The sequence below is a fragment of the Cervus canadensis genome, chromosome 25 (assembly GCF_019320065.1).
Source record: "Cervus canadensis isolate Bull #8, Minnesota chromosome 25, ASM1932006v1, whole genome shotgun sequence".
NCBI lineage: Eukaryota > Metazoa > Chordata > Mammalia > Artiodactyla > Cervidae > Cervus > Cervus canadensis.
The window spans coordinates 39,267,179-39,292,773 of NC_057410.1; the positions used below are offsets into that span (position 1 = coordinate 39,267,179).

The window sequence follows — 25,595 nt, forward strand, 5'->3', positions numbered from 1 at the left end:
CAATAAATATATGAGAATATTTACAGATCTTAGATGAAAGATAATATTATACAAGGTAATAGGTGACTTATTGACACATAATATAGGACATTTTCACTCAGAAAGAGTTTTTAAGATAGAGAAAAAAATTTTCATTCCTTAAATTTCTTGACAAGGAAGTGACCTTTAAGTTACTTTCAGATGGGTATAAACAAGAACCAAAATTCATTGGCAATTACCTTTGAAAGCTCCAAACTGCATTAAAGTTATAACCATCATAAACAAGTTCATGAACTGAAAAATATCCAGTTATGGCTTCAAGTGGCCATAAACAACGGGTAACATCCTATTTGAACATTGGGTACAGTTTTATAAACAGATTTCTTGATTCTAGAAAATCCAAAGTTACAAAAGAGGGACTGAGTTTTGTAGTACTTAATATAAAGTCCAACTTTATTGCTCAAACTTAAAGTCAATTTGAATATTGTTGTTTAATCGCTAAGTCTTGTCCAATTCTTTGCAACCCTATGGACTGTAGCCCGCTGGCTCCTCTGTCCATGGGATTTCCCAGGCAAGAATACTGGAATGGGTTGCCATTTCCTTCTCCAAGGGATCTTTCCTACCTTCCTTCACCAGGGGATCTTCCCAAACTGGCATCTCCTGAATTGGCAGACAGATTCTTTACACTGAGCCACCAGGGAAGATGTTAGTACAATTTTAGGAAAAAAGAAAACAACTTCAGGGACTTCTTTGGTGGTGCAGAGGGATGGTGGCCCAGTGGCTAGGCATCCACCTGCCAGTTCAGGGGACACAGGTTCGATCTCTGGTCTGGAAAGAACTAAATCGTGAAACAACTAAAGCCTACACAAAGCAAAGAATACCCAGCACAGCCAAAAATAAATAAATAAGTTATTTTTTATAAAAAGAAAACAGTTTCATAAAACAGAAATGTTATACTCTACAAGCTGCTTTCTGCTCGGCCTTTTCCTGGAATCTTCCCCACCCTTATCCTGTTATCTGTCACCTCTTCTATGGGATATTTCCTGAAGATATCACTCCAAAGTAAACAGCACACCTCCCTTCCTTCCGTCTTTTGTGTTTCTGCTGTAATTTGTACACATTTCTAAAGTCATGGGCTTCCCAGGTGGCGCTAGTGATAAAGAACCCATCTGCCAATGCAGGAGACACAAGCGATGCAGGCTAGATCCCTGGGTAGGGAAGATCCCCTGGAGCATGAAATGGCAATTGGAAGTAGGATTCTTGCCTGGGAAATTCCATGGACAGGGGAACCTGGTGGGCTACATTCCATGGAGCCACAGAGTCAGATACAACTGAGCAACTTTTTTCTAAAGTCATACGTGTAATACTTTATGGATTGAATTTTGGCACGTCTTCCTTCCATTTACCTTACACTAAAAAGTGGTGCAAAAACATGGACATATTAATCTTTTCTTTCAATCACAATGTCATATGCATACTGAAACATAAATAAATGCTGAAAGGTCAAAGCAATATTTAACATCTAGGGCAACATAGATCAAACAATCACTTACAACGTTTCTAAAAATTCCTGATACCAGCTATCAGGAAAGTATTTCTATCCACATCATATGTTTTCTATTGCATTTCCCTCTGTAAGGTTTTATTTTGTTTTGTTTTCTGTTCTAGTTAAGCTAGATATGAATTTGCAGTCATTGTGCCTAGTATAGATCCCTGGTACTTAACTGAACTCCATGTTTGAAAGAAGGATAAATAAATTGGTGATGAATTATGTATAATATACTTAATCATTCTGATTTTAGAATTAAAAAACAAGCTTAATAAAAATAATTCTCACTTAAAGAGAAAAGCAATTGCTCTTCTAATACAGTGTATTATTTAAATAAAAAATATTTGTCCATATATCATATTGTTGTTGTTTAGTCATTAAGTTATGTCCAACTCTTGTGACCCCATGGATTATAGCCCACCAGGTTCCTTTGTTCATGGGATTTCCCAGGCAAGAATACTGGAATGAGTTTCCATTTCCTTGTCCAGGGTACCTTCCCAACCCAGAGATCAAACTCGTGTCTCCTGCTTGGCAGGTCAATTCTTTACTACTGAATCACATGGAAATCTACCATATATTAGACTGTTATCTACTCAAATTGGCATTTGGTATTACTAAATTCAAGTTAAAGTTTACCTGATACATTGGCATACAAAAATGTGCGACAATTTTACTGAGCCAACATACTATAATCTTTTATACTACACTAGTGTACAATTCCTTTGGGGGAAAAATAATCATCTTATGTATTAGTGACAGGAATATGATCATTAATATTCCTCAAGAGTGTTGCTTTATCCAAATTTTAACCTGATCTGGAAGCACCTTTTACGTCTCTCAGATGAACTCTTTGAGCAGACTGGAAAGCATTAAAAGTTACAGATTTAGAAAGAAAATCTATCATTTATCATACCCATATAGCATACTTGCTCAATAGTGTACCTGGACACAGAACTTTATCTAATCCTCAGTTCTCTTATTTGAAATGTAAGAATGACTGTAAATATACTCTTATCTACCTCATGAATTTTGTGGAAGATTAAATGCAATATACCTCACAACCCTCTGAATGAATTAGTTATCACCATCCCTATCATTATTCTTTTCTTCCTCACTGCGACTTAAAACAGCTTTCAAAGCTATACCTTTCCTTAGCACTAACTCCTGCATCCTCTCTAGTTAGTTCAGTGTTTGTTTTTATTGGTTCTACTCTAGCCAGACCTTTTCTAGCTCATTGGAAAGAAATTATAAATCTGTAAGAGACATTGGTAAATTAAGTACATGTCTTAGCTTTAGTGTTGAAAATGACTGCTCTTTATTCCCAATCCTCATCTCAAGTTTTGCTATTTTTATAGTTAGTGGCAGAAACCCTTCAGCCTATCAATGTTAGACATTTTCTATCTGCACTGAAGCTTAAAGGAACCAGAAAATAAATCTTGCTGGTCATCATTGTGATCCCTACGGAATCATCTAGCCTCTATAATTTTCCACTTCGCTACCACCTATAGCTACACATGGATAGTACAACTTGGGATTGTTAAAAAAAAAATGGAAGAAACAATTACATTTGTTCCTATCAGTATCAGAATATCTGAACCTTTTGTACAAAACATGATAATCACGTTTTATAAGACCCTTTTCATTTTCATGGGGTACTGAAGCATTTGCTCTGTCAGCAACCTTCTTTTCTGTTCACTGGAAAGTATTGGATACTGCCCTAAGGGCATGTGTAGCCGTCCACAAAGCAATGTAGGAAAACAAACTGGGCACACATTAAACAAGGCAAGCCAAGCAAGTCAGATGCGCGTCATGGCACATGTCAGACAGAGGAACAGCTGACTGCAAGACTTCCCTGTTTGCTGACAGGAGGTTAAGTACTGGATACAAGCCCATGTGATGTGAAGAATGTAATTGACTTTTGCATTCTGTTGATTTTTAAATAGACTATTAAATGTAATATAAATTAGAAGCTTAATAGTGCCCTGGGGGAGATTAATGTAGTCACATTCATCCAGATAGGTAGCAATATGGTTTTGCTTTCTTCCATCTTTTTATTTATGGGCCATGAAATAGTTTGCACTGGGAAGCGTGATTTTACCCTAAATAACTGGAGGGAGAGAACTGAACTCATTAACATCTGGTGGTTTGTCCAGGTAATATAATCCAGGAAACATTCCAGAAACATGATAATATGCATAAGCATATGCACTCTAAGCAAATGGTTCTACTGTGTAATAATTCACTTGTCACTTTGTATCAGCATAAATTCTTTACCAAATGAAAGGATTTTCTTAAGTTAATGAAAGCTAACATAAGATTCTCCCCGAGTGTCTTCCCAAGAAGAAATGTAAGGAAGTTTGTACAACCAACACTTTATGTGCCTCCATGAGCAATGATTTGAGGTCAATAATAGATATTCATAATGTCACAAAGAATCTTTATTCCTATACATATGTATGCAGATATGTGAAGTGTGTGTGTTAGTTACTCTTTGTGACCCTATAGAGTGCAGCCCACCAGACTCCTCTGTCCATAGGATTCTCCAGGCAAGAGTACTAGAGTGGGTTGCCATTCTTTTCTCCAAGGGATCTTCCTGACCCAGGTATTGAACCCAGGTCTCCTACATTTCAGGCAGATTCTTTATCATCTGGGCCACCACGGAAGCCCCATGTGAAGTAGTAAAGATAAATAGATAGTCCCATAGGTCCAATGACTATCAGTTCCCAAATTGCATGCCTTCTAAAACTTTGTACCATATCTGAGTTCAGATAAGCAACAGATCAGAATACATCTGTTGGAGGTTCCCGAGCACAAGTCATTTATTTTGCTAATGGTCTTCTAAGTGTTCACAGTGTCAAGATTAATTTTTTTCTGCTACATTAAATGTCCCCCAAAACTTTTATTTATCTTGCATATAAAATATTTTAATCCATTAAATAATAAAACTAGAAAATGTCATTATATTCATTTCTCAAATAAATTGTAAAAACAAGCATTAAAGAGTCTGGTTCTTTGATAATGGACAAAGTTAAGTTTAGTGTGCTTATTTGCATTTCTGCAACCAAAGAGCCCAGAGATTACATTGTAGGTCTGGGTCATAGCAGTGAAGCTCTTAGACAAACTTTTTTGAGTGCTGTGCTATGAGAAAGAAATGTAAATATTCACATGTTGTTAGTTTCTTCCATCAGCAAAAATGCACACAGACAACAAAAAGTAGAAGCTGTTTGCTTTTTTTCTCTTTAAGACTTTCGTGATGTGTATACATGTGTTAGTTACTCAGTCATGTCTGATTCTTGGCAACCTCATGGACTGTAGCCCACCAGGCTCCTCTGTCCATGGAATTCTCAAGGCAAGAATACTGGAGTGGAGAAGATCCCCTTCTCCAGGGGATTTTCCTGATCCAGAGATCGAAACCAGATCTCCTGCACTGCAGGCAGATTCTTTACTATCTGAGCCACCTACCATTTTAATCTGTCACAATATTGCTTCTGTTTTACCTTTTGGATTTTTGACTGTGAGGCATGTGGGATTTTAGCTCCCTGACAAGGAATTGAACCCACATCACCTGCCTCGGATGTCGAAGTCTTAACTGCTACTGGACCACCAGGGAAGTCCAGGGAAGATTGTTTACAATCGTAAAAAAAAAAAAACAAAAAAAACTCCACTAAGTAATCAAGTATTATGATAGAAGTTCAAAACAATGTTTTACATATAAGAAGTTCAGAATCCAGCAGGAAATAAGACTTACAAATACAATATGAAGAAGCAGAAACTATTAAGTTGATTAAGAGACATATAGATAAAATCTTAAGAGTTAAAAAAAGTGATGAGCAATTTTTGGCTGAAAATGAGATTCAGAGAAATCTTAATCAAAAAAAGTACCATCATGGTGATGTAAAATTAAATTCCAAAAATGTAAGCACTGGTAAGAGAAGAGAGCAAATCCATAAAGATTAAATAGAAAGAAATGTGGAGATTGGTACTTTTCTTAAGCTAATGCTTAGAATACACCGAGTTTCAGGAGAAAAAGGAATTATGTACAAAAGTACATCCACACACACAGCAGTTTATAGTAAGGCCTGTGAGATACAAAATAAGCTGTGCTGCACCAAACAGTAATCTTCTTGGTCTTATGTACTTCTAAATAGTTCAATTCCTAGTTTTTTCTAATTAGGAGCAAGAATTCCAGAACTAACACAGATTGGTTTTCACTTCTATGTGACTCTAATGCAAGACTGATGACACTCAATGTTGAGTTCCAAGAGAGAATCTAACAGACCTTACATGAAGGTCTGCTCTATTTCCCCAGGAGCCATCTTCATCTTCCCCAGGGCCAGTTACACTTTTGTGTCTGGAAATTGTATAGCTCCCCTGGGATTCTCCTATCGGCACACAATATGACTTTCAGTAGCTTGGGTCTTGTCCCAACCAAGTCCTAGTAAAATCAAATCATCTTGCCATGATTCAAGCAGGACTTTCAAAAATCTTCTGGCTCTGAAATTTTTCAGAGGTAGGTGATTTTAAGCCTATGACAAAACTTGAAGATACAGGAGCATCTGACTTGTTGGATGGAAAGTTCCAATAAATGTATGAATATTTTTTTTTTCTAAAAAAGGTATTGCCCTATTTTAATAACTGTTCTCCATTCCACTGATACGTGTATGGTAGTTCATCAAAGATTTTGAACCCAAATCCAGAAAGGGTTATTATCGTTAAGTTTTACTTGATCCTTCCTTTTCACCGATCCATCCTCCAGGGAAATTAATTCCTTGGGTCTTTTTCCTGAACTGTCCAAAAGAATCGGCAACTATTCCACTGGTGTTCAAAGTAGAGTTATAGTAGTTTAAGGGTTGCGTGTATGAGAAAGTGGTATAGCCCACAACCACTCACACTCTTTTGAATCCAAACTATAGAGATGGTCAGCCTTGTAGGACTTCAAAATTAGTTGAGCCATAGACTTGTGATCACTTGCTTTGCATTTTAAAAAGATGTGAATTGTATACAAGTGAAACATTATGAGAAAGCAGTTTAACCTCATTAAAAGTCAGAGGGAGGACACTGGGGTTGGCAGCCTGATACCTTGGGTTGCCATACTGAAACTCTCTGGATAAAGCTAGTAAGGTTTCAAAATATTTCTTCCTCCAGTTATTATAGCAATTGCTGAAGCTCCAGTTTCAAGCAATCCAAATTACACTGTGGTGGCAACTTTGCAATGTGCTTCTTCCAGTTAGGTGACTTTGTATGAATTTCCATGTCCTCAAGCAAAAGATGTCAGGCTTCTGCTTTCCATACAGTCCAGAAAGGTGATGCTATCCTGCGATGTATTCTCATCTGGCCCTTTGCCTCCTCGTTGAACTCTAGGTGATTGTTCACGGCCTCAGCATATACAGCTAGCAGCAAAAGGAGACAATGCCTGAAGCCCTGGAGCCACCACCGTAGTGGACCCCAATTATTTCGTTATTTCCTATAGAGAAGAATTTTTTTTTTCAATTCAATATAAAACTAGTCTTACAAGAACAGGGGTTACAAAAAGTCTGACGTGACTTAGTGACGATGACCACTCATCACAAAATAGGACGAACTTTGGTTATTTTAGCTCAGGAGTGGGAAGTAGAAGTCCAACAGGATGGATATAGAAACTGTAGTTTTGACCCAAAGGAACTGCCCAGGTCTTCTACCTCCTCGGCTCTTCCCAGTGTCACTTTCTCATGAAATGCAGCGTAAAAATTAAAGTGCAACTAATTCTACAACTTGAAAAATGAATACATAAAATCGTTCTGAAAGAGGCATTAGGTTCTTCTTCCCTGATTTTTTCCAAAGAGCGTTACTGAAACAGATCAACTGAATTTGTCTTGGGCAGACAGTTTCCACTATGTCAGTCCTGGGGTTCAGTAGCATGGGGATGTTCCTGTTTGAATGCACCGGCTGGTTAGGCTCTGAACAGGGCGGGCTATTCCTCCTTGCTAACCGAGGTACCCAAGGGGGCATTGTTTTATCATTGTGACACAGGTGATTTGCTTGACTTCTGCCTGCCCGGGGGCACATCAGGACCTTGTTGTTACGTTTTTTGTTTTTTGTTTTTTTTTTCTAATAACCTAACCAAGCAAGCATCTTCTAAACACCGCAGGACTGGAAACGCATCCTGACATCTCCGCCGCGCCATCTCACCACTTCCGGTTTAGGAGCTGATACTTCGAAATCCTCTTCCAGTTTAGGTTCTGATCCTTTAGAAACATGCTAAATAGCGAAAAGGTAGGGAAAACCATCAAGTAGTCTATTGCTGTTTCCAAAGTTAAAGTATTAACCTGAACTTCAATGATGAGAGTACGAACTGAACGGGAGAAATTGCGGCAGGTTGTGAGAGAGAAATTGAGGTCTGCAGACAAGGTTCTCTGACTACGGGGGACCAGGAGACTTATTCTTCTTTTTTTTTTTTTCCCCCAGATAATTTGACTAGGAGATTAGAAAGCTAGGTCTACCAAAAATGAGGCAGATAGGTGGAGCAGGCTGGAAGGGAAACTCGGCTGTAGTTTTAGATTTGCTGGTGTTTGAGTGTGTGTGTGTTAGTTGCTCAGCCGTGCCCCACTCTTTGTGACCCCATGGTGTAGCCTGCCACGCTTCTCTATCCATGAAATTCTGCAGGCGAGAATACTGGAGGGGGTCGCCTTGTCCTCCTCCAGGGGATTTTCCCAACCCAGGGGTGGAACCTAGGTCTCCCACATTGCAGGCAGATTCTTTACCGTCTGAGCCACCAGGTGTTTGAGTAGGCAGAGGGAAATCTACACAGAGGTAATAGTCCTCACTGAAAACTTAGAATTAGGCTCAGGAAGAAGTGCTACCTGAGAATCTAAATTTTGAATTTTGCTCAAAAAATGTTTGTAGGAGAGGTCATGTAATGTCAAAAGTTTGCAAAGGGAGACAAGAAGAGAATATTAGATGGGGCAGTGAGAAAGAATACTACAGAAGGGAAAGGTGATTATTAAGAAGACCCTGGATATCTTGGTGTGAGTGAAGTGAAAGTCGTTTCATGTCCGACTCTTTGCAACCCCTTGGACTGCATAGTCCATGGAATTCTCCAGGCTAGAATACTGGAGTGGGTAGCCTTTCCCATCTCCAGCAAATCTTCCCGACCCAGGAATCCAACTGTGGTCTCCTGCATTGCAGGTGAATGCTTTACCAACTGAGCTATAAGGGAAGCCCTTGGTGATTGTTTGTAAATTGAGAAGACCAAACTTGGATAATATCAGTTTTAAATAGTGAAAAAGAATAGTACCTTCTCACGACTTACCTGTTTCATTGTCAGTGAATACAGCTATATTTTTGATTGTATAACTATGTGTATATACATCTAGAGGAGTATATGCCACCCTATAATTCCAAAATTCTTTGTGAGATATATGAATATATGATATACATTTTATCTGTGAGTATATTTATCCATGTATTTATATATGATGATGGGAATTATAGAAATGAATGCTTTCTATTTAAAAATGAATTACCTGGTCTGGCGACATATCAAAATAATTTTACACAGTTGTGTATTTGATGTTTTGTTATAGTAGTTTCATATATATAAACATTTAGCACCTGGGTCTTCCAAAAGGAATGTGATTCTTCCATAAACAAAAACCAGTGAAGTCTTACTGAACCAGAAGTGCCAACTTTGCACATAGTTGGGGTGGAGCGTAGGGTTAATATACATTCTTATTTCCATGCATATGTGCCTGCATAGTTGCTACAGTTGTGTCCAGCTCTTTGCAACCAGATGGATCATAGCCCCCCAGGCTCCTCTGTCCATGGGATTCTCCAGGCAGGAATACTGGAGTGGGGTGCCATGCTCTTCTCCAGGGGATCCTCTCTGCCCAGGGATCAAACTCCAGTCTTCTGCATTGCTGGCAGATTTTTTTTACTGATGAGCCACTGGGGAAGCCCTCATATTTCCATAACTGTATTCAAAATCAGTAGTGTTGTATTAGAAACTTGTGACAAAGGGACTGTTTTTGAAAACACTTGCAGTAAATCTGCTAAACAAAATATGTTCAGTATTTCCCATCATATGTACAAAATATAAAGTATATTGTAGCATATGTTGTTAACAGATGAATCTCTGGTGACATTTAGGGTATATAAAGATGATATAGCAACTTGAGAAAATAATTCACTCAAGCCATGATAATAAAAGTTCCTGTTTTTCTAAATAAGACTAATCTGTAGCAATCAACCCATTACCTTTGAATAACACTTTCACACCTTTCTGAAGTTATTTAAGGCAAAGTGGTAAATTTCTAACAAATAAGACATTGTTTAAATATAGAACCAAATACTCTTCAAGTAACTTATGTTCATTTGTGAGACTAATATTTTCAAAGAGCAATATTCTATATGTAAGTTTATATTATCAGGATATGGTCACCTCCTAAAAAGTTTGAAACCAAATTTTTACTTTTTTTTTCATAATTGCAGTTTAAAGGATAATGAATTTGTGTATGGCTTGTTTGATTTAGTGGTTTTCTATAGATAATCAGTATTATTAGTAGCTTTTAACAACATGCTGTCTTTTTATACTGGGACCTAAGAGACATATTGTTCCAGCATCTGTGGATTAAATCTAAGTTTCAACGGCTACCCAGTAACTCTATCTTGCTATCTAGCTACCTTGCTTTTAAATCTCTCCCCTAGCTATCCGATTTCCACCTTACTATTGTAGACCACCATATCTCTTTCAATGAATAGGGCTCTATCCTGCTGTGTTGGATTATTTTATTTTATTGTGCAGAAGCTTTTAGTTTTTGTGACAGTAATAACTGGTTTAATTACTATATCTTTGTTCAGTTCAGTTCTGTCACTGTCATATCCAACTCTTTGTGACCCCGTGGACTGCAGCACGCCAGGCCTCCCTGTCCATCACCAACTCCCAGAGATTACTCAAACTAATATCCATTGAGTCGGTGATGCCATCCAACCATCTCATCCCTCTGTTGTCCCTTCTCCTCTTGCCTTCAATCTTTCCCAGCATCAGGGTCATTTCAAATGAGTCAGCTCTTTGCATCAGCTGGCCAAAGTATTGGAGTTTCAGCTTCCGCATCAGTCCTTCCAATGAACATTCAGGACTGATTTCTTTTAGGGTGGACTTGTTGGATATCCTTGCAGTCCAAGGGATTCTCAAGAGTCTTCTCCAGCGCCACAATTCAAAAGCATCAATTCTTCGGCACTCAGCTTTCTTTATAGTCCAACTCTCACATCCATACATGACTACAGGAAAAACCATAGCCTTGACTAGTAATGTTGACAAAGTAATGTCTCTGCTTTTTAATATGCTGTCTAGGTTGGTCATAAGTTTCTTTCCAAGGAGTAAGCATCTTTTAATGTCATGGCTGCAGTCACCATCTGCAGTGACCTTGGAACCCCCAAAAATAAAGTCTATCACTGTTTCCACTTTTTCTCCATCTATTTGCCATGAAGTGATGAGACCATTTGCCATTATCTTTTGTTTTCTGAATGTTGAGCTTTAAGCCAACTTTTTCACTCTCCTCTTTCAGTTTCATCAAGAGGCTTTTTAGTTCTTCTTCACTTTCTGCCATAAGGGTGGTGTCATCTGCATATCTGAGGTTATTGATATTTCTCCCAGCAATCTTGATTCCAGCTTGTGCTCTCTCTGGCCCAGCATTTTTCATGATACTACTCTGCATATAAATTAAATAAGCAGGGTGACAATATACAGCCTTGACATACTCCTTTTCCTATTTGAAACCAGTCTGTTATTCCATGTCCAGTTCTAACTGTTTCTTCCTGACCTGAACACAGATTTCTCAAGACACAAGTCAGGTGCTCTGGTATTCCCATCTCTTTAAGAATTTTCCAGTTTATTGTGATCCACACAGTCAAAGGCTTTGGCATAGTCAATAAAGCAAAACTGGATGTTTTTCTGGAACTCTGTTACTTTTTTGATGATCCAGGGGATGTTGGCAATATGATCTCTGGTTCTTCTGCCTTTTTAAAACCAGCTTGAACATCTGGAATTTCATGGTTCATGTATTGCTGAAGCCTGTCTTGGAGAATCTTGAGCATTACTTTGATAGCATGTGAAATGAGTGCAATTGTGCAGTAGTTTGAGCATTCTTTGGGATTGCCTTTCTTTGGGATTGGAATGAAAACTGACCTTTTCCAGTTCTGTGGCCACTGCTGAGTTTTCCAAATTTGCTGGAATATTGAGTGCAGCACTTTCAGAGCATTATCTTTTAGGATTTGAAAAAGCTCGACTGGAATTCCATCACCTCCACTAGCTTTATCCATAGTGATGCTTCCTAAGGCCCACTTGACTTAACATTCCAGGATATCTGGCTCTAGGTAAGTGATCACACCATTGTGGTTATCTGGATCATGAAGATCTTTTTTGTATAGTTCTTCTGTGTATTATTGCCACTTCTTCCTACTATCTTCTGCTTCTGTTAGGTCCATACCATTTCTGTCCTTTATTGAGCCCATCTTTGTGTGAAATGTTCCCTTCTTATCTCTAATTTTCTTGAAGAGATCTCTAGTCTTTCCCATCCTATTGTTTCCCTCTATTTCTTTGCACTGATCTCTGAGGAAGGCTTTCTTATCTCTCCTTGCTATTCTTTGGAACTCTGCATTCAAATGGGTATATCTTTCCTTTTCTCCTTTGTTGCATAGTGTCAATTAAGAAGTGTGATGCCTCTAGCTTTGTTCTGCTTTCTTAGGATTATTTTGGGGTCTCAAAGTCTTTGTAGTGTCATATAAATTTTAAGGCTTTTTTTTTCTATTTCTGTGAAAACTGCCATTGGAATTTTAACAGGATTCATATTTGATTTATAGATCACTTTGAGTAATATGGACATTTCAACAATATTAATTCTTCTGATCCATTATGAAAGAATATCTTTCTATTTGTGTCCTCTTCAATTTCTTGCAGCAATATCCTGCCCTGCCTTTTAAAAATTGCCACCTGGCAGCAAACGGGAGAAATTATGTGTCTTACTTCTTTTGTTTCTCTTTTTCTTAAGAATAATTTCTCTATTCTGCCAGTATCTGAAAAAAGAAAAAAAAATCACCAACTGTTGATGAAACACATTTCCTCCTGGAAAGTGGGGAAATGTTAGTTCTTTTCTTTCAGTTACTGATTTTGGGAATCAGATGATGCTGCAGTGGTCACATCCAATTGTAGCAAATAGGTTTCTTACTTTCTCTCTTTTTTTTATTATCACAATATACTCATGAATTCACACTAATTCAGTATTTTACTATCAGAGTCATTTTTTGATCACTGTTTTTTCCCCAAGTTTTCTCAATATAAACCTTCTCAAGTTGTTTCCTGTGACCCCACTAACCTCCAAGAGCTTCCTTGCTTCATGGAACAAGGAAAATCCAAATATCAGAGTTCCTTCAGATATTTCAGTTTTCTTCTCAGTAAATTTGTTTGACGTTGGTCTGAATTTTTTTTTTTTTTTTGCTGTTTGTATGTTTTCTTGTTCTTGAATGTTCATTTGTTTTTTCCTGGAACCATCTAATTCTGTGTTTGAGGTGACAGAGAACTTTGGGTAGCTTACTAGCTTTCTTAATCTTTCTTTTTTTATGATATAGTTTACTGTTGTTTAATGAATGACACATATTTTGGCCTGTCTGTTGACCTCTAATTTGGGCTCCTCAGCCAGTTCTGCTTGTCCTTAATGTTATTGCTTTCATTTACATATAAATTGGACTTTGTGTTATTTTATTTTTCTCTTGGTTGTGCTGAGGGTATATACTACAGAAGGCTTATTTGTGCTTTGATTGCTTTGAATGAATTTTGGAGGCTTATAAGTTGGAGGATTGCATATTAGAACTTAGGTGACTACCATTGATCTCTAAGGACTTTATTCCTGTTTTTGTTAACTCTTGGAACTATATTACAAGGTTTGGTGGTGTTGTTTTGTCTTGTTTTGCATTAATGCAAAATGCACAAGGGTATTATCTTCAAAGCTTTATATTTTCCACTTATACCAGTTGAAACTTCCCTGATTGTTCAGCAATAAAGAATCCACCTGCACTGCAGGAGACACAGAGCACGTGGGTTGGATCCCTGGGTTGGAAAAATCTTCTGGAGGAGAAAATGGCAACCAGCTCCAATACTCTTGTCTGGAAAACCCCATGAACAATGGAGACAAGTGGGCTACAGACCATGGGGTCACAAACAGTCAGATATAACTGAACACACATACATCCACTCATCAAAGAAGATAAACGATACTACTTGAAATATCATGTATGACCCACCTCATCATGTTATAGGGGCTTCCCAGGTGGTACTCTAGTGGTGAAGAACCTGCCTGCCAATGCAGGAGACATAAGAGACGCGGGTTTGATCCCTGGGTCGGGAAGATCCCCTGGAAGAGGGCATGACAGCCCACTCGAATACTCTTGACTGGAGAATCCCATGGACAGAGGAGCCTGATGGGCTACAGTCCATAGGGACACAAAGAGTCAGACCTGACTAGAGTGACTTCACAACAGCAGCAGATTCATATTCTATATTTATCTGTATTTTAAGTTAAATAGGTTTAATCACAATTTTGCTTTCTGCCAAGAAAATTATATTTATACTTATTATATTATCTTTATTTTGTGCAACAGATCAATGTCACAAGTTATTAATTGTCTATTGGCAACAACATATTTAAAATATCTTAAGAAGCCTAATTAATAAACTGTATACCAATAGTAGTTAATAGAGCAGACTCTGATAATTCTAAGATTTGAAAGTTGGCTTCATAGCTTATAGAGACACCTCAAGAAAGCTTTGTTTTTCTTAAATTGTAAAATTGGTCTAATAGTAGTATTAAAGTTTTAGCATTGGTATGAAGATTCAATGAGCTGCCTATGCCAAGTGTATCACCCATCACTTAAAAATATTTAATAAATGTTAGTAGATATGCTTATTATCTTTATATATAATTATCTACATTTGAACTTTGCAAATGCAATTTGTGTCACATTATTTGCATTTTCTCTTTGTCTCAAAAGAATAAAATTAAGACAGAATTCTTCCTGACTTAACATTTATATTGAACTTAAAACATTCAACTTTCAGAAACATAATTGTAAAGTATTATGTATTTTTTTATCCTATTTTCTTGAAAAAAAGTTTGCTGTTTTTGCTTCTGTGTCCAGGAAATAAAATGTCTTTTATTTTCTGACAGACAATAGAGAATTTTGAAAATTAAAAATAACATTTAAAAATATTATGATATATATGCTTTTAAAAATATGGAAAGTTTAGAAAAGTAAAAAGAAGATTGAAAATTCCTGATCATTCTGCTACTTTGAGATAATGACTCTTAACATCTTATAGATTGTTTCCAATTTGTTTTACAGACATCACTGCTTTACCATACCATAATAAGACTTTGGCTCACAAATACAATTGTTTTATCTTTGAAAAGATTTTTAGAAGTATAATGGCTGAGTTAAGGGGAATAAATGTATTCCATGCTATTGTCGTCTTCCCAAATTGACATTTAGAAATATTGTGTTACTTGTGTGTGATTAGATTATAATTCTTTGTCATTTCAAAATTCAGATAAAAATCTTTTTGTGTTGTTATAACCCATTTTATTACTTAGCCGTGCTCATAAGTTCCTTCGTATACCACCAAATATGCATTTAGGGCTACATTGTGAATGGCTTCAATCTAGTAACACTACATATTATTGAAACATCTTCTCTACTTTCACTTGTTGGTTTTCATTCAAATTTGTGATGAAAACACCCCCACATGTATGCTGATGACAAAGCGTGAGAAAAGTCCATGGGCAATGTGGAGCTGTGGTTCTAAGAGCTCTGACACTGATGTTGAGAGCCCCTGGTGAGATAAGCCTGGTTGGAGGGAAGACACGCACCAGGGTGGATAGCTGTGGGCCAGGAGAGAAGGTCAGGCACAGGCTCCTGGGCCGAGTTTCCCCAGTAGTGCCTTGGCTTGGGGACTCAGGCCTACTACATAGTTGATGGGTTCTGGAAGCCTTGCTCCTAGCCAACACTTAAGGCTGCATTCAGCGACTACCTCTCTTCTTCACAGAACCTGACTCTGAGGCTGAAAATCCCTCCCAAACACCTTTTCTGCAAGAATCTTCTCTCTCAATGTTGTCAAGACATCCCCAGGTGCAGAATATACACTTTTAACCCAGTCTCTCAACCAACCAAGGGTCCTGGACCATCTATCCACAATACTTTTATTTTGTATTTAGATATGCCAGGTCTTAGTTGAGCCATGTGAAATCTAGTTCCCTGGCAAGAGATTGAACCCACACCTCCTATATTGGGAGCATGGAGTTTCAACCACTGGACCACCAGGGAAGTCCTACAATGCTTTTATACTCATGTTCACAGATCTGAGTCCATATTTCAGCCCTCTCTGGAATCAGAATGTATAACATAAACTTTATACTAACCCATGGTATCCCCCAGGATGGGTCCTGAAACACTCAACTCCACTCTTCCTTCCACCCAAACCCCATGGGTGTACACCCTCAGTGTTCCTGGAGCATCCTCTCCCGGACCTGAATCAGGCACATCCTAAACTAGAGAGGGCTGCACCAGAGTTCTGTGCTGCATCCATGAAATTAAAAGACACTTGCTCCTTGGAAGGAAAACTGTGACAAATCTAGCCAGTGTATTAAAAAGCAGAGACATTACTTTGCCAACAGACATTTGTATTGTCAAAGCTACAGTTTTTCCAGTAGTCATATATGGATGTGAGACTTGGACCATAAAGAAGGCTGAACGCTGAAGAATTGATGCTTTCAAATTGTGGTGCCGGAGAAGATTCTCAGAAATCCCTTGGATGGCAAGGAGATAAAACCAGTCAATTCTAAAGGAAATCAACTCTCAGTATTCATTGAAAGGATTGGTGGCAAAGCTCTAATGCTTTGGCCAACTGATGGGAAGAGCTAACTCATTGAAAAAGACCCTGATGCTGGGAAAGATTGAAGGCAGGAGGAGAAGGGGACGACAGAGGATGAGATGGTTAGATAGCATCACTGACTCAATGGACATGAATTTGAGCCAGCTCCAGGAGACAGTGGAGGACAGAGGACTGTGGCATGCTGCAGTCCATGGAGTCACAAAGAGTTGGACACAACTTAGTGACTGAACAACAACAACCCCAGAGTTCTGAGACTGGCCACTGAATATAAAAAGATAAGTCTTTCACCAGACCTACTTCAAAACAGTCCTTCTCAGGTGACCCTGAGACTTCTGCCTTAAGTATCCAGACTCATGAGCATTTGTGCTAACAGACCTCAGCTGCATCTAGACTCTGTACCCTGTAGGCAGCCCCTCCAGGTCCTTGGGGCCTGGGGCCCTACCAGAGTATCCTTCTCTTGAAATGAGCCAGATGGAGAGTCTATAGCATTAATCTTGCTTCTTATCTTTGCTGGGCAAACAGGCCAGTTACTGCTGCAGTGAACATGAAAGGGTGTCTTATCCTACCCAAATCCAGACAAAAAACCTTTTACAAGCAGAATATTTTATTGGTAGATTCAGGACCAGGTTACAGTACACTTCAGATTATAGAATGAGACAACAGAATTTAATGTAACAATGTTTTGGTTCAAAAGCAATATGCATGTATTTTCTTATTGGAAAAGATAAATGATGAGTCTGTTGACACACTTTTGACACATAAATGCAAATTAGAAACTGACCCTATTCTAAAACTGACATCACAAACCAAAAGATGAGATGATTTAATATATGGTCTGGTATTAGGCCTACTCTGATGACCCAGATGGCACAGAATCTGCCACCAATGCAAGAGACCGGGGCTCAATCCCTGGGTTGTGACGATGCCATAGGGAAGGGGATGGCTACCCACTCCAGTATTCTAGCCTGGAGAATCCTAAGGACAGAGGAGCCTGGTGGGATACAGTCCATGGAATCACAAGAGATAGACATGACCGGGTGACTAACACTTTATACATTATTAATGTTTCATTTCAGTTCAGTCACTCAGTGGTGTCCAACTCCTTGCAACCCTATGGACTGCAGCACTTCAGGCTTCCCTGTCCATCACCAACTTCCCGAGGTTGCTCAAACTCATGTCCATCAAGTCGGTGATGCCATCCAACCATCTAATGCTTTGTCATCCCCTTCTCCTCCTGCCTTCCATCTTTCCCAGAACAAGGGTCTTTTTCAGTGAGTCAGTTCTTCACATCAGGTGGCCAAAGTATTGCACTTTAACTTCCGCATCAGATCTTCCAATGAATATTCAGTACTGATTTCCTTTAGGATTGACTGATTTCATCTCCTTACAAACCAAGGGACTCTCAAGAGTCATCTGCAACACCACAGTTCAAAAGCATCAGTTCTTCAGTGCTCAGCTTTCTTTAGTACAACTCTCACATCCATACATGACTACTGGAAAAACCATAGCTTTGATTAGATGGACCTTTGTTGGCAAAGTAATGTCTCTACTTTTTAAATGCTGTCTAGTCTGGTCATAGCTTATCTTCCAATGATCAAGCGTCTTTTAATTTCATGGCTGCAGTCACCATCTTCAGTGATTTTGGAGCCAAAAAAATTAGTCTGTCACTGTTTCCATTGTTTCCCCATCTATTTGCCATGAAGTGATGGGACCAAATGCCATTATCTTAGTTTTCTGAATGTTGAGTTTTAAGTCAGCTTTCACTTTCATCAAGAGGCTCTTTAGTTCTTCACTTTCTGCCATAAGGGTGGTGTCATCTGCGTATCTGAGATTATTGATATTTCTCCCAAAATCTTGATTCCAGCTTGTGTTTCATCCAGCCTGGCATTTCACATGATATGAAGCTCAGTCGATTAATCATCCGCATGCAATGCAGGAGACCGGGTTCGATTCCTGGGTCAGGAAAATCTACTGAAGTAGGAAATGGCAACCCACTCCAGTACTCTTGCCTAGAAATCCCATGGACAGAGGAGCCTGGTGGGCTACAGACCATGGGGTCACAAGAGTCGGACACTACTTAGCAACTAAATCACCACCACTCTGCATATAAGTTAAATAAGCAGGGTGACAATATACAGCCTTGACGTACTCCTTTTCCTATTTGGAACCAGTCTGTTGTTCTATGTCTAGTTCTAACTGTTGCTTTTTGACCTGCATACAGATTTCTCAGGAGGTAAGTAATGTGGTCTGGTATTGCCATCTCTTTCAGAATTTTCCACAGTTTATTGTGACCCACACAGTCAAAGGCTTTGGCATAGTCAATACAGCTGAAGTAGATGTTTTTCTGGCCCTCTCTTGCTCTTTAGGTGATCCCACAGATGCTGGCATTTTGATCACTTGTTCCTCTGCCTCTTCTAAATCTAGCTTAAACATCTGGAAGTTCACGGTTCATGTATTGCTGAAGCCTGTCTTGGAGAATTTTGAGCATTAGTTTGATAACGTGTGAGATGAGTGCAATTGTGCAGTAGTTTGAGCATTCTTTGGGATTGCCTTTCTTTGGGATTGAAATGAAAACTGACCTTTTCCAGTTCTGTGGCCACTGCTGCGTTTTCCAAATTTGCTGGCATATTGAGTGCAGCACTTTAACAGCATCATCTTTTAGGATTTGAAATAGCTCAACTGGAGTTCCATCACCTCCACTAGCTTTATCCGTAGTGATGCTTCCTAAGGCCCACTTGACTTTGCATTCCAGGATATCTGGCTCTAGGTGAGTGATCACACCATTGTGGTTATCTGGGTCATGAAGATCTTTTTTGTATAGTTCTTCTGTGTATTCATGCCACCTCTTCTTAATCTTCTGCTTCTGTTAGGTCTATACCATTTCTGTCCTTTTTTGTGCCCATCTTTGTATGAAATATTCCCTTGGTATCTCTAACTTCTTGAAGAGATCTCTAGCCTTTCCCATTCTATTGTTTTCCTCTGTTTCTTTGCATTGATCATTAAGGAAGGCTTTCTTATCTCTCCTTGATATTCTTTGGAACTCTGCATTCAAATGGGAATATCTTTCCTTTTCTCCTTTGCCTTTTCAGCTATGATAAGACCTCCTCAGACAACCATTTTGCCTTTTTGCATTTCTTTTTCTTGGGAATGGTCGTTTTCACTGACTCCTGTACAATGTCACAAACCTCCATCCATTGTTCTTCAGCAATTCTGATATCAGATCTAATCCCATAAATCTACTTGTCACTTCCACTGTATAATCGTAAGGGATTTGATTTAGTTCATACCTGTATAGTCTAGTGGTTTTCCCTATTTTCTTCAATTTAAGTCTGAATTTGGCAATAAGGAGTTCATGCTCTGAGCCACAGTAAGTTCAGTCTTGTTTTTGCTGACTGTATATAGCTTCTTCATCTTTGGCTGCAAAGAATATAATCAATCTGATTTCTGTTGACCATCTGATGACCATCTGGTGATGTCACTTTGTCAAGTCTTCTCTTGTGTTGTTGGAAGAGGGTGTTTGCTATGACCAGTGTGTTCTCTTGGCAAAACTCTGTTATCCTTTACACTGCTTCATTTTGTACTCCAAGGCCACATTTGCCTGTTACTCCAGGTAGCTTTTCACTTCCTACTTTTGTATTCCAGCCCCTTAGATTGAAAAGGACATCTTTTGGGGGTGTTAGTTCTAGAAGGTCTTGTAGGTCTTCACAGAACCATTCAGCTTCAGATCTTCAGCATTACTGGTCGGGGCATAGACTTGGACTACTGTGATATTGAATGATGTGCCTTGGAAACCAACAGAGATCATTCTGTCATTTTTGAGATTTCCCTCAAGTACTGCATTTTGTACTCTTTTTTTGACTATGATATTTACTCCATTTCTTCTAAGGGATTCTGGCCCACAGTTGTAAATATAATGGTCATCTGAATTAAATTCACCCATTCCAGTCCATTTTAGTTCACTGATTCCTAAAATATCGACATTCACTCTTGCCATCTCCTGTTTGACCACTTCTAGTTTACCTTGATTCATGGACCTAACATTCCAGGTTCCTATGCAATATTGCTCTTTACTGCATCCGACTTTACTTCCATCACCGGTCGCATCCACAGCTGGGTGTTGTTTTCACTTTGGCTCCGTCTCGTCATTCTTTCTGCTGTTACTTCTCCACTCTTCTCCAGTAGCATATTGGCCACCTACTAACCTGGGAAGTTCATCCTTCAGTGTCATATATGTTTGCCTTTTCATACTGTTCCTGGGTTTCTCAAGGCAAGAATACTGAAGTGGTTTGCCATTACCTTCTCCAATGGACCACATTTTGTCAGAACTCTCCACCATGACCTGTCTGTCTTGGGTGGCCCTACATGGCATGGCTCATAGTTTCATTAATTAATTATTCTTTTCCAGTGTCCAGTTTTGCTTTATTTCTCAGTACACAGGAGATTATAGCTCCCCACTCCCTTGAACTTAGAGTGGTAATACTATTATTACTTATGCCAGCGCACTGTGAGCAGTTTACACTGCACAGCTCTACATATGGAAAAGATAAATTGTTTCACTTTCACCTCATAAGAGACACAAAGGTAAATTCCAGGTGTACTAACAAAAGTCTATCTATTAAAACAAGCAAAAAAAAAAAAAAAAACACTGAAGAAAATAAATGAGACTGTCTATCTGTCATCAAGATAGGGAAGAATTTTTTAAAAACATTATACAAAAAAAAAGTACATCTCTACACATATATTTATAGCTACAAATCAAGAAAAAATAACTCTCAAGAAGAATATGGCCAAAGAAAATGGGCTTTCATTAACATTCCTTTCTCCCAGTTCTTCATCTTCTTTCCCATAATTTTCAAAGATTCAGAAATGCTTTTTTGCATTAATTCATGGAAGAGACACTGTTAGCTGGATGTGTTCTAGACATTGTTGTAAGGGTTGGGGCACAGGCCTTTTTCACCTCTTGAAGTTCTTCATGCCCATGAATACTTCATCCTAAAGCTGAACCCAAGAAGACATAGTACATAACTCAACAAGGTATAATTTCCAAATATTGTTGATTATGGACAAAATATGATTCCACTAACCTCTTGATCATTCTAGGTTTTCTATATAATTTTACAAAAATATCAGTAATCTAAATGAATTTGTAGTTGGACTGGGTCACAAAATGTAGAAGAGTGAAATGGAAAATTATTAGGTTCCACTAACCCTACCAACTCCAGTTTGCCTTTTTGTAGTCCATAAATCATAATAAACAGTAGATTGAGCAAGGCAATGTTGATGTGCCACTCCAGGAATTACACTGATTTAGCAAGAATTACTGGAAAAATTAACAAAGCAATTATAACTGAGTTTTTGTGTGGACTCACCCCCAAAACTTTAACTTCCTTTATGACTTCTCTTTCTTTCACCCAAATTTTCTCCCCATATTTCTTTTCAGTGGACCTACTCTGAGATAAGTATTAGCCCCAACCTTCTAGTGTCTTCTATTTTTATTACATTATAATAATAATGTAGAAGGGAAGGTAGATGTTACCTTAATGTTTGCTTTTCTCTCTTATTTTCATTCTTTCTCATCAGTTCAGTTTAGTCCCTCAGTCATGGCTGACTCTGTGCCTTCATGGACTACAGCACACCAGGTTTCCCTGTCCATCACCAACTCCTGGAGCTTGCTCAAACTTATGTCCATTGATTTGGTGATACCATCCAACCCTCTCATCCTCTGTCATCCCCTTCTCCACCTGCCTTCCATCTTTCCCATCATCAGGGCCTTTTCTTTTTTTTTTTTTTTTTTGTTTCCATTTATTTTTATTAGGTGGAGGCTAATTACTTTTACAATATGTAGTGGTTTTTTGCCATAACATTGACATGACAGCTATGGAATTTACATGTGTTCCCCATCCCGATCCCCCCTCCCCCTCCCTCCCATCCCATCCCTCTGGGTCTTCCCAGGCACCAGCCCTGAGCACTTGTCTCATGCATCCAACCTGGGCTGGTGATCTGTTTCACCCTTGATAGTGTACTTGTTTCAATGCTGTTCTCTCTGAACATCCCACCCTCGCCTTCTCCCACAGAGTCCCAAAGTCTGTTCTGTACATCTGTGTCTCTTTTTGTTTGCATATAGGGTTATCATTACCATCTTTCTAAATTCCATATATATGCGTTAGTATACTGTGTTGGTCTTTATCTTTCTGGCTTACTTCACTCTGTATAATGGGCTCCAGTTTCAATCCATCTCATTAGACTGTTCAAATGAATTCTTTTTAAACGGCTGAGTAATATTCCATGGTGTATATGTACCAAAGCTTCCTTATCCATTTCGGTCTGCTGATGGCATCTAGGTTGCTTCCATGTCCTGGCTATTATAAACAGTGCTGTGATGAACATTGGGGTGCACGTGTCTCTTTCAGATCTGGTTTCCTCAGTGTGTATGCCCAGAAGTGGGATTGCTGGGTCATATGGCAGTTCTATTTCCAGTTTTTTAAGGAATCTCCACACTGTTCTCCATAGTTGGCTGTACTAGTTTGCATTCCCACCAACAGTGTAAGAGGGTTCCCTTTTCTCCACACCCTCTCCAGCATTTATTGCTTGTAGACTTTTGGATAGCAGCCATTCTGACTGGCATGTAATGGTACCTCATTGTGGTTTTGATTTGCATTTCTCTGATGATGAGTGATGTTGAGCATCTTTTCATGTGTTTGTTAACCATCTGCATGTCTTCTTTGGAGAAATGTCTGTTTAGTTCTTTGGCCCATTTTTGAATTGGGTCATTTTTTTCTGGAATTGAGCTTCAGGAGTTGCTTGTATATTTTTGAGATCAATCCTTTTTCTGTTGCTTCATTTGCTATTATTTTCACCCAATCTGAGGGCTGTCTTTTCACCTTGCTTATAGTTTCCTCTGTTGTGCAAAAGCTTTTAAGTTTCATTAGGTCCCATTTGTGTATTTTTGCTTTTATTTCCAATATTCTGGGAGGTGTGTCATAGAGGATCCTGCTGTGATTTATGTCGGAGAGTATTTTGCCTATGTTCTCCTCTAGGAGTTCTATAGTTTCTGGTCTTACATTTAGATCTTTAATCCATTTTGAGTTTATTTTTGTGTATGGTGTTAGAAGATGTTCTAGTTTCATTCTTTTACAAGTGGTTGACCAGTTTTCCCAGCACCACTTGTTAAAGAGGTTGTCTTTTTCCCATTGTATATCCTTGCCTCCTTTGTTGAAGATAAGGTGCAGTCCTTCCAATGAATATCCAGGATTGATTTTCTTTAGGATGGACTGGTTGGATCTCCTTGCAGTCCAAGAGACTCTCAAGAGTCTTCTCCAACACCACAGTTCAAAACCATCAATTACTTGGCACTCAGCTTTCTTTATAGTCCAACTCTCACATCTATACATGACTACTGGAAAAACCATAGCTTTGACTAGACGGACCTTTGTTGGCAAAGTAATGTCTCTGCTTTTTGATATGCTGTCTAGGTTGTCTTCTTAGGAGTAAGGGTTTTAATTTCATGGCTGCATTCACCATCTGCAGTGGGGACTATTATTTTCTTACATTATTGTTACCAATATTTATTTGTTCAGAAATAACTGGGTTTTTTTTCACTTTTACTTACACTACATCAAGATAAACCACTGCATTGTCTTTATGTTAATGTATTAATAAGTTATGCCAAGTTTTATTGTGAAATTGTAAACTATTTTGGTTCAAATATTTGGAGAGTAAAATTTTATAAAGGCCTGTTGATTGATGTGGTGAAGAAATATTTGCATGCATAATTAATTGTTAGTAATTCTGTGCCTCTTTTCCACAGGAGAGAATGCTTAAATTTCACCAAGTGAAACATATTTTTGATATACTAGATAAAATGCGATGCCTGCGAAAACGTTCTACAGTCTCATTCTTGGGAGTTCTTGTCATTTTCCTTCTGTTTATGAACTTGTACATTGAAGATAGCTATGTTATGGTAAGTCTTGGAGATTGATTACTTTTTGTTCAAAGTAAGGCTTAAGTCAGACAAGACAGTCCACTTGCAACATAACTTCAGTCCCAGGATATTGAAATAGTCTTAGTTTGAGCAAAACTATAACATATATCTTTCCCATCTAGCTACTTTTTTATATTAATTATATATTGCCAACATTATAATTTTTTGGCTCATGTTGCAATATTTTATTTAATGCTATATGCTATATTTAATGCAAATCTGCACATCTAATTACAAGTAAGTTAACTATCATCCCTATCTACATTAATTGTATGTGTGTGTATGTGCCTAGTCCCTCAGTCATGTCCAGCTCTTTATCACCTCATGGACTGTAGCCCACCAGGATCCTCTGTCCATGGGGTTCTCCAGGCAAGACCACTGGAATGAGTTGTCAGTTCCCTCTCCAGAGGATCTTCCTGATGCAGGGATGGAACCCGTATCTCCTGCATTGACAGGCAGATTCTTTAGCACTGAGCCACCAGGGAAGCTCATAGTGGTATATATTACATATTTATTGAAAAAAATACACTTATACGTGGAACTGACAGAGTCGCCTGTAAACAGACTAAACAAATTTTTATAGATATTACTCCTTACTTTCTTTACTTTTCTATATTATCAAAAATTTTCAAATCCTATTGTCTAATTAATGATACTAATTGTGCTATTTTGTTAAGAAGGAATGCTTTATTAATGTGTGACATCTCATTTGGATCTTGAATAGCTGTAAATGACCACCATGTTTTACCCTTATAGTCACTGAAAAGTAATAAAGAACTTCAAGAACTAAAGATAATAATGTGAAAACCATTCAATAGTTTAAAACAGGTAAAATTAGTAAGTTAGTAGATTTTTCCCCATGTCTGGCAGCATGCAGGTATCTTAGTCCTCTGTGCATGCACGCATGCTAAGTTGCTTCAGTCATGTCTGACTCTTTATGACCCTTCGGAGCCTTCCAGGCTCCTCTGGCCATGGGATTCTCCAGGCAAGAATACTGGAGTGGGCTTCCATGCCCTCCTCCAGGGGATCTTCCTGACCCAGGGATCAAACTCATATCTCTTGCGTCTCTTGCATTGGCAAGCAGGTTCTTTATGCCTAGAGCCACATTAGAAGCCCCCAACCAGGGATCAAACCCATGTCCCCTGCAATGGAAGTGTGGAATCTTAACC

At 38.5% G+C, this 25,595-nt stretch overlaps 1 protein-coding gene across 4 annotated transcripts in view; it reads left to right on the forward strand.

The window, feature by feature from the left end:
* Positions 1–25,595, forward strand: part of MGAT4C (MGAT4 family member C) — a 774,512-nt gene that overhangs the window by 740,638 nt on the left and 8,279 nt on the right. For all 4 annotated transcript variants that reach the window (XM_043446976.1, XM_043446975.1, XM_043446977.1 and 1 more), the window contains one exon: positions 24,253–24,405. In XM_043446976.1, coding sequence (XP_043302911.1) covers positions 24,259–24,405 — 147 coding nt within the window. In that variant the 5' untranslated portion in view covers positions 24,253–24,258. The remainder of the gene's footprint in view (positions 1–24,252; positions 24,406–25,595) is intronic.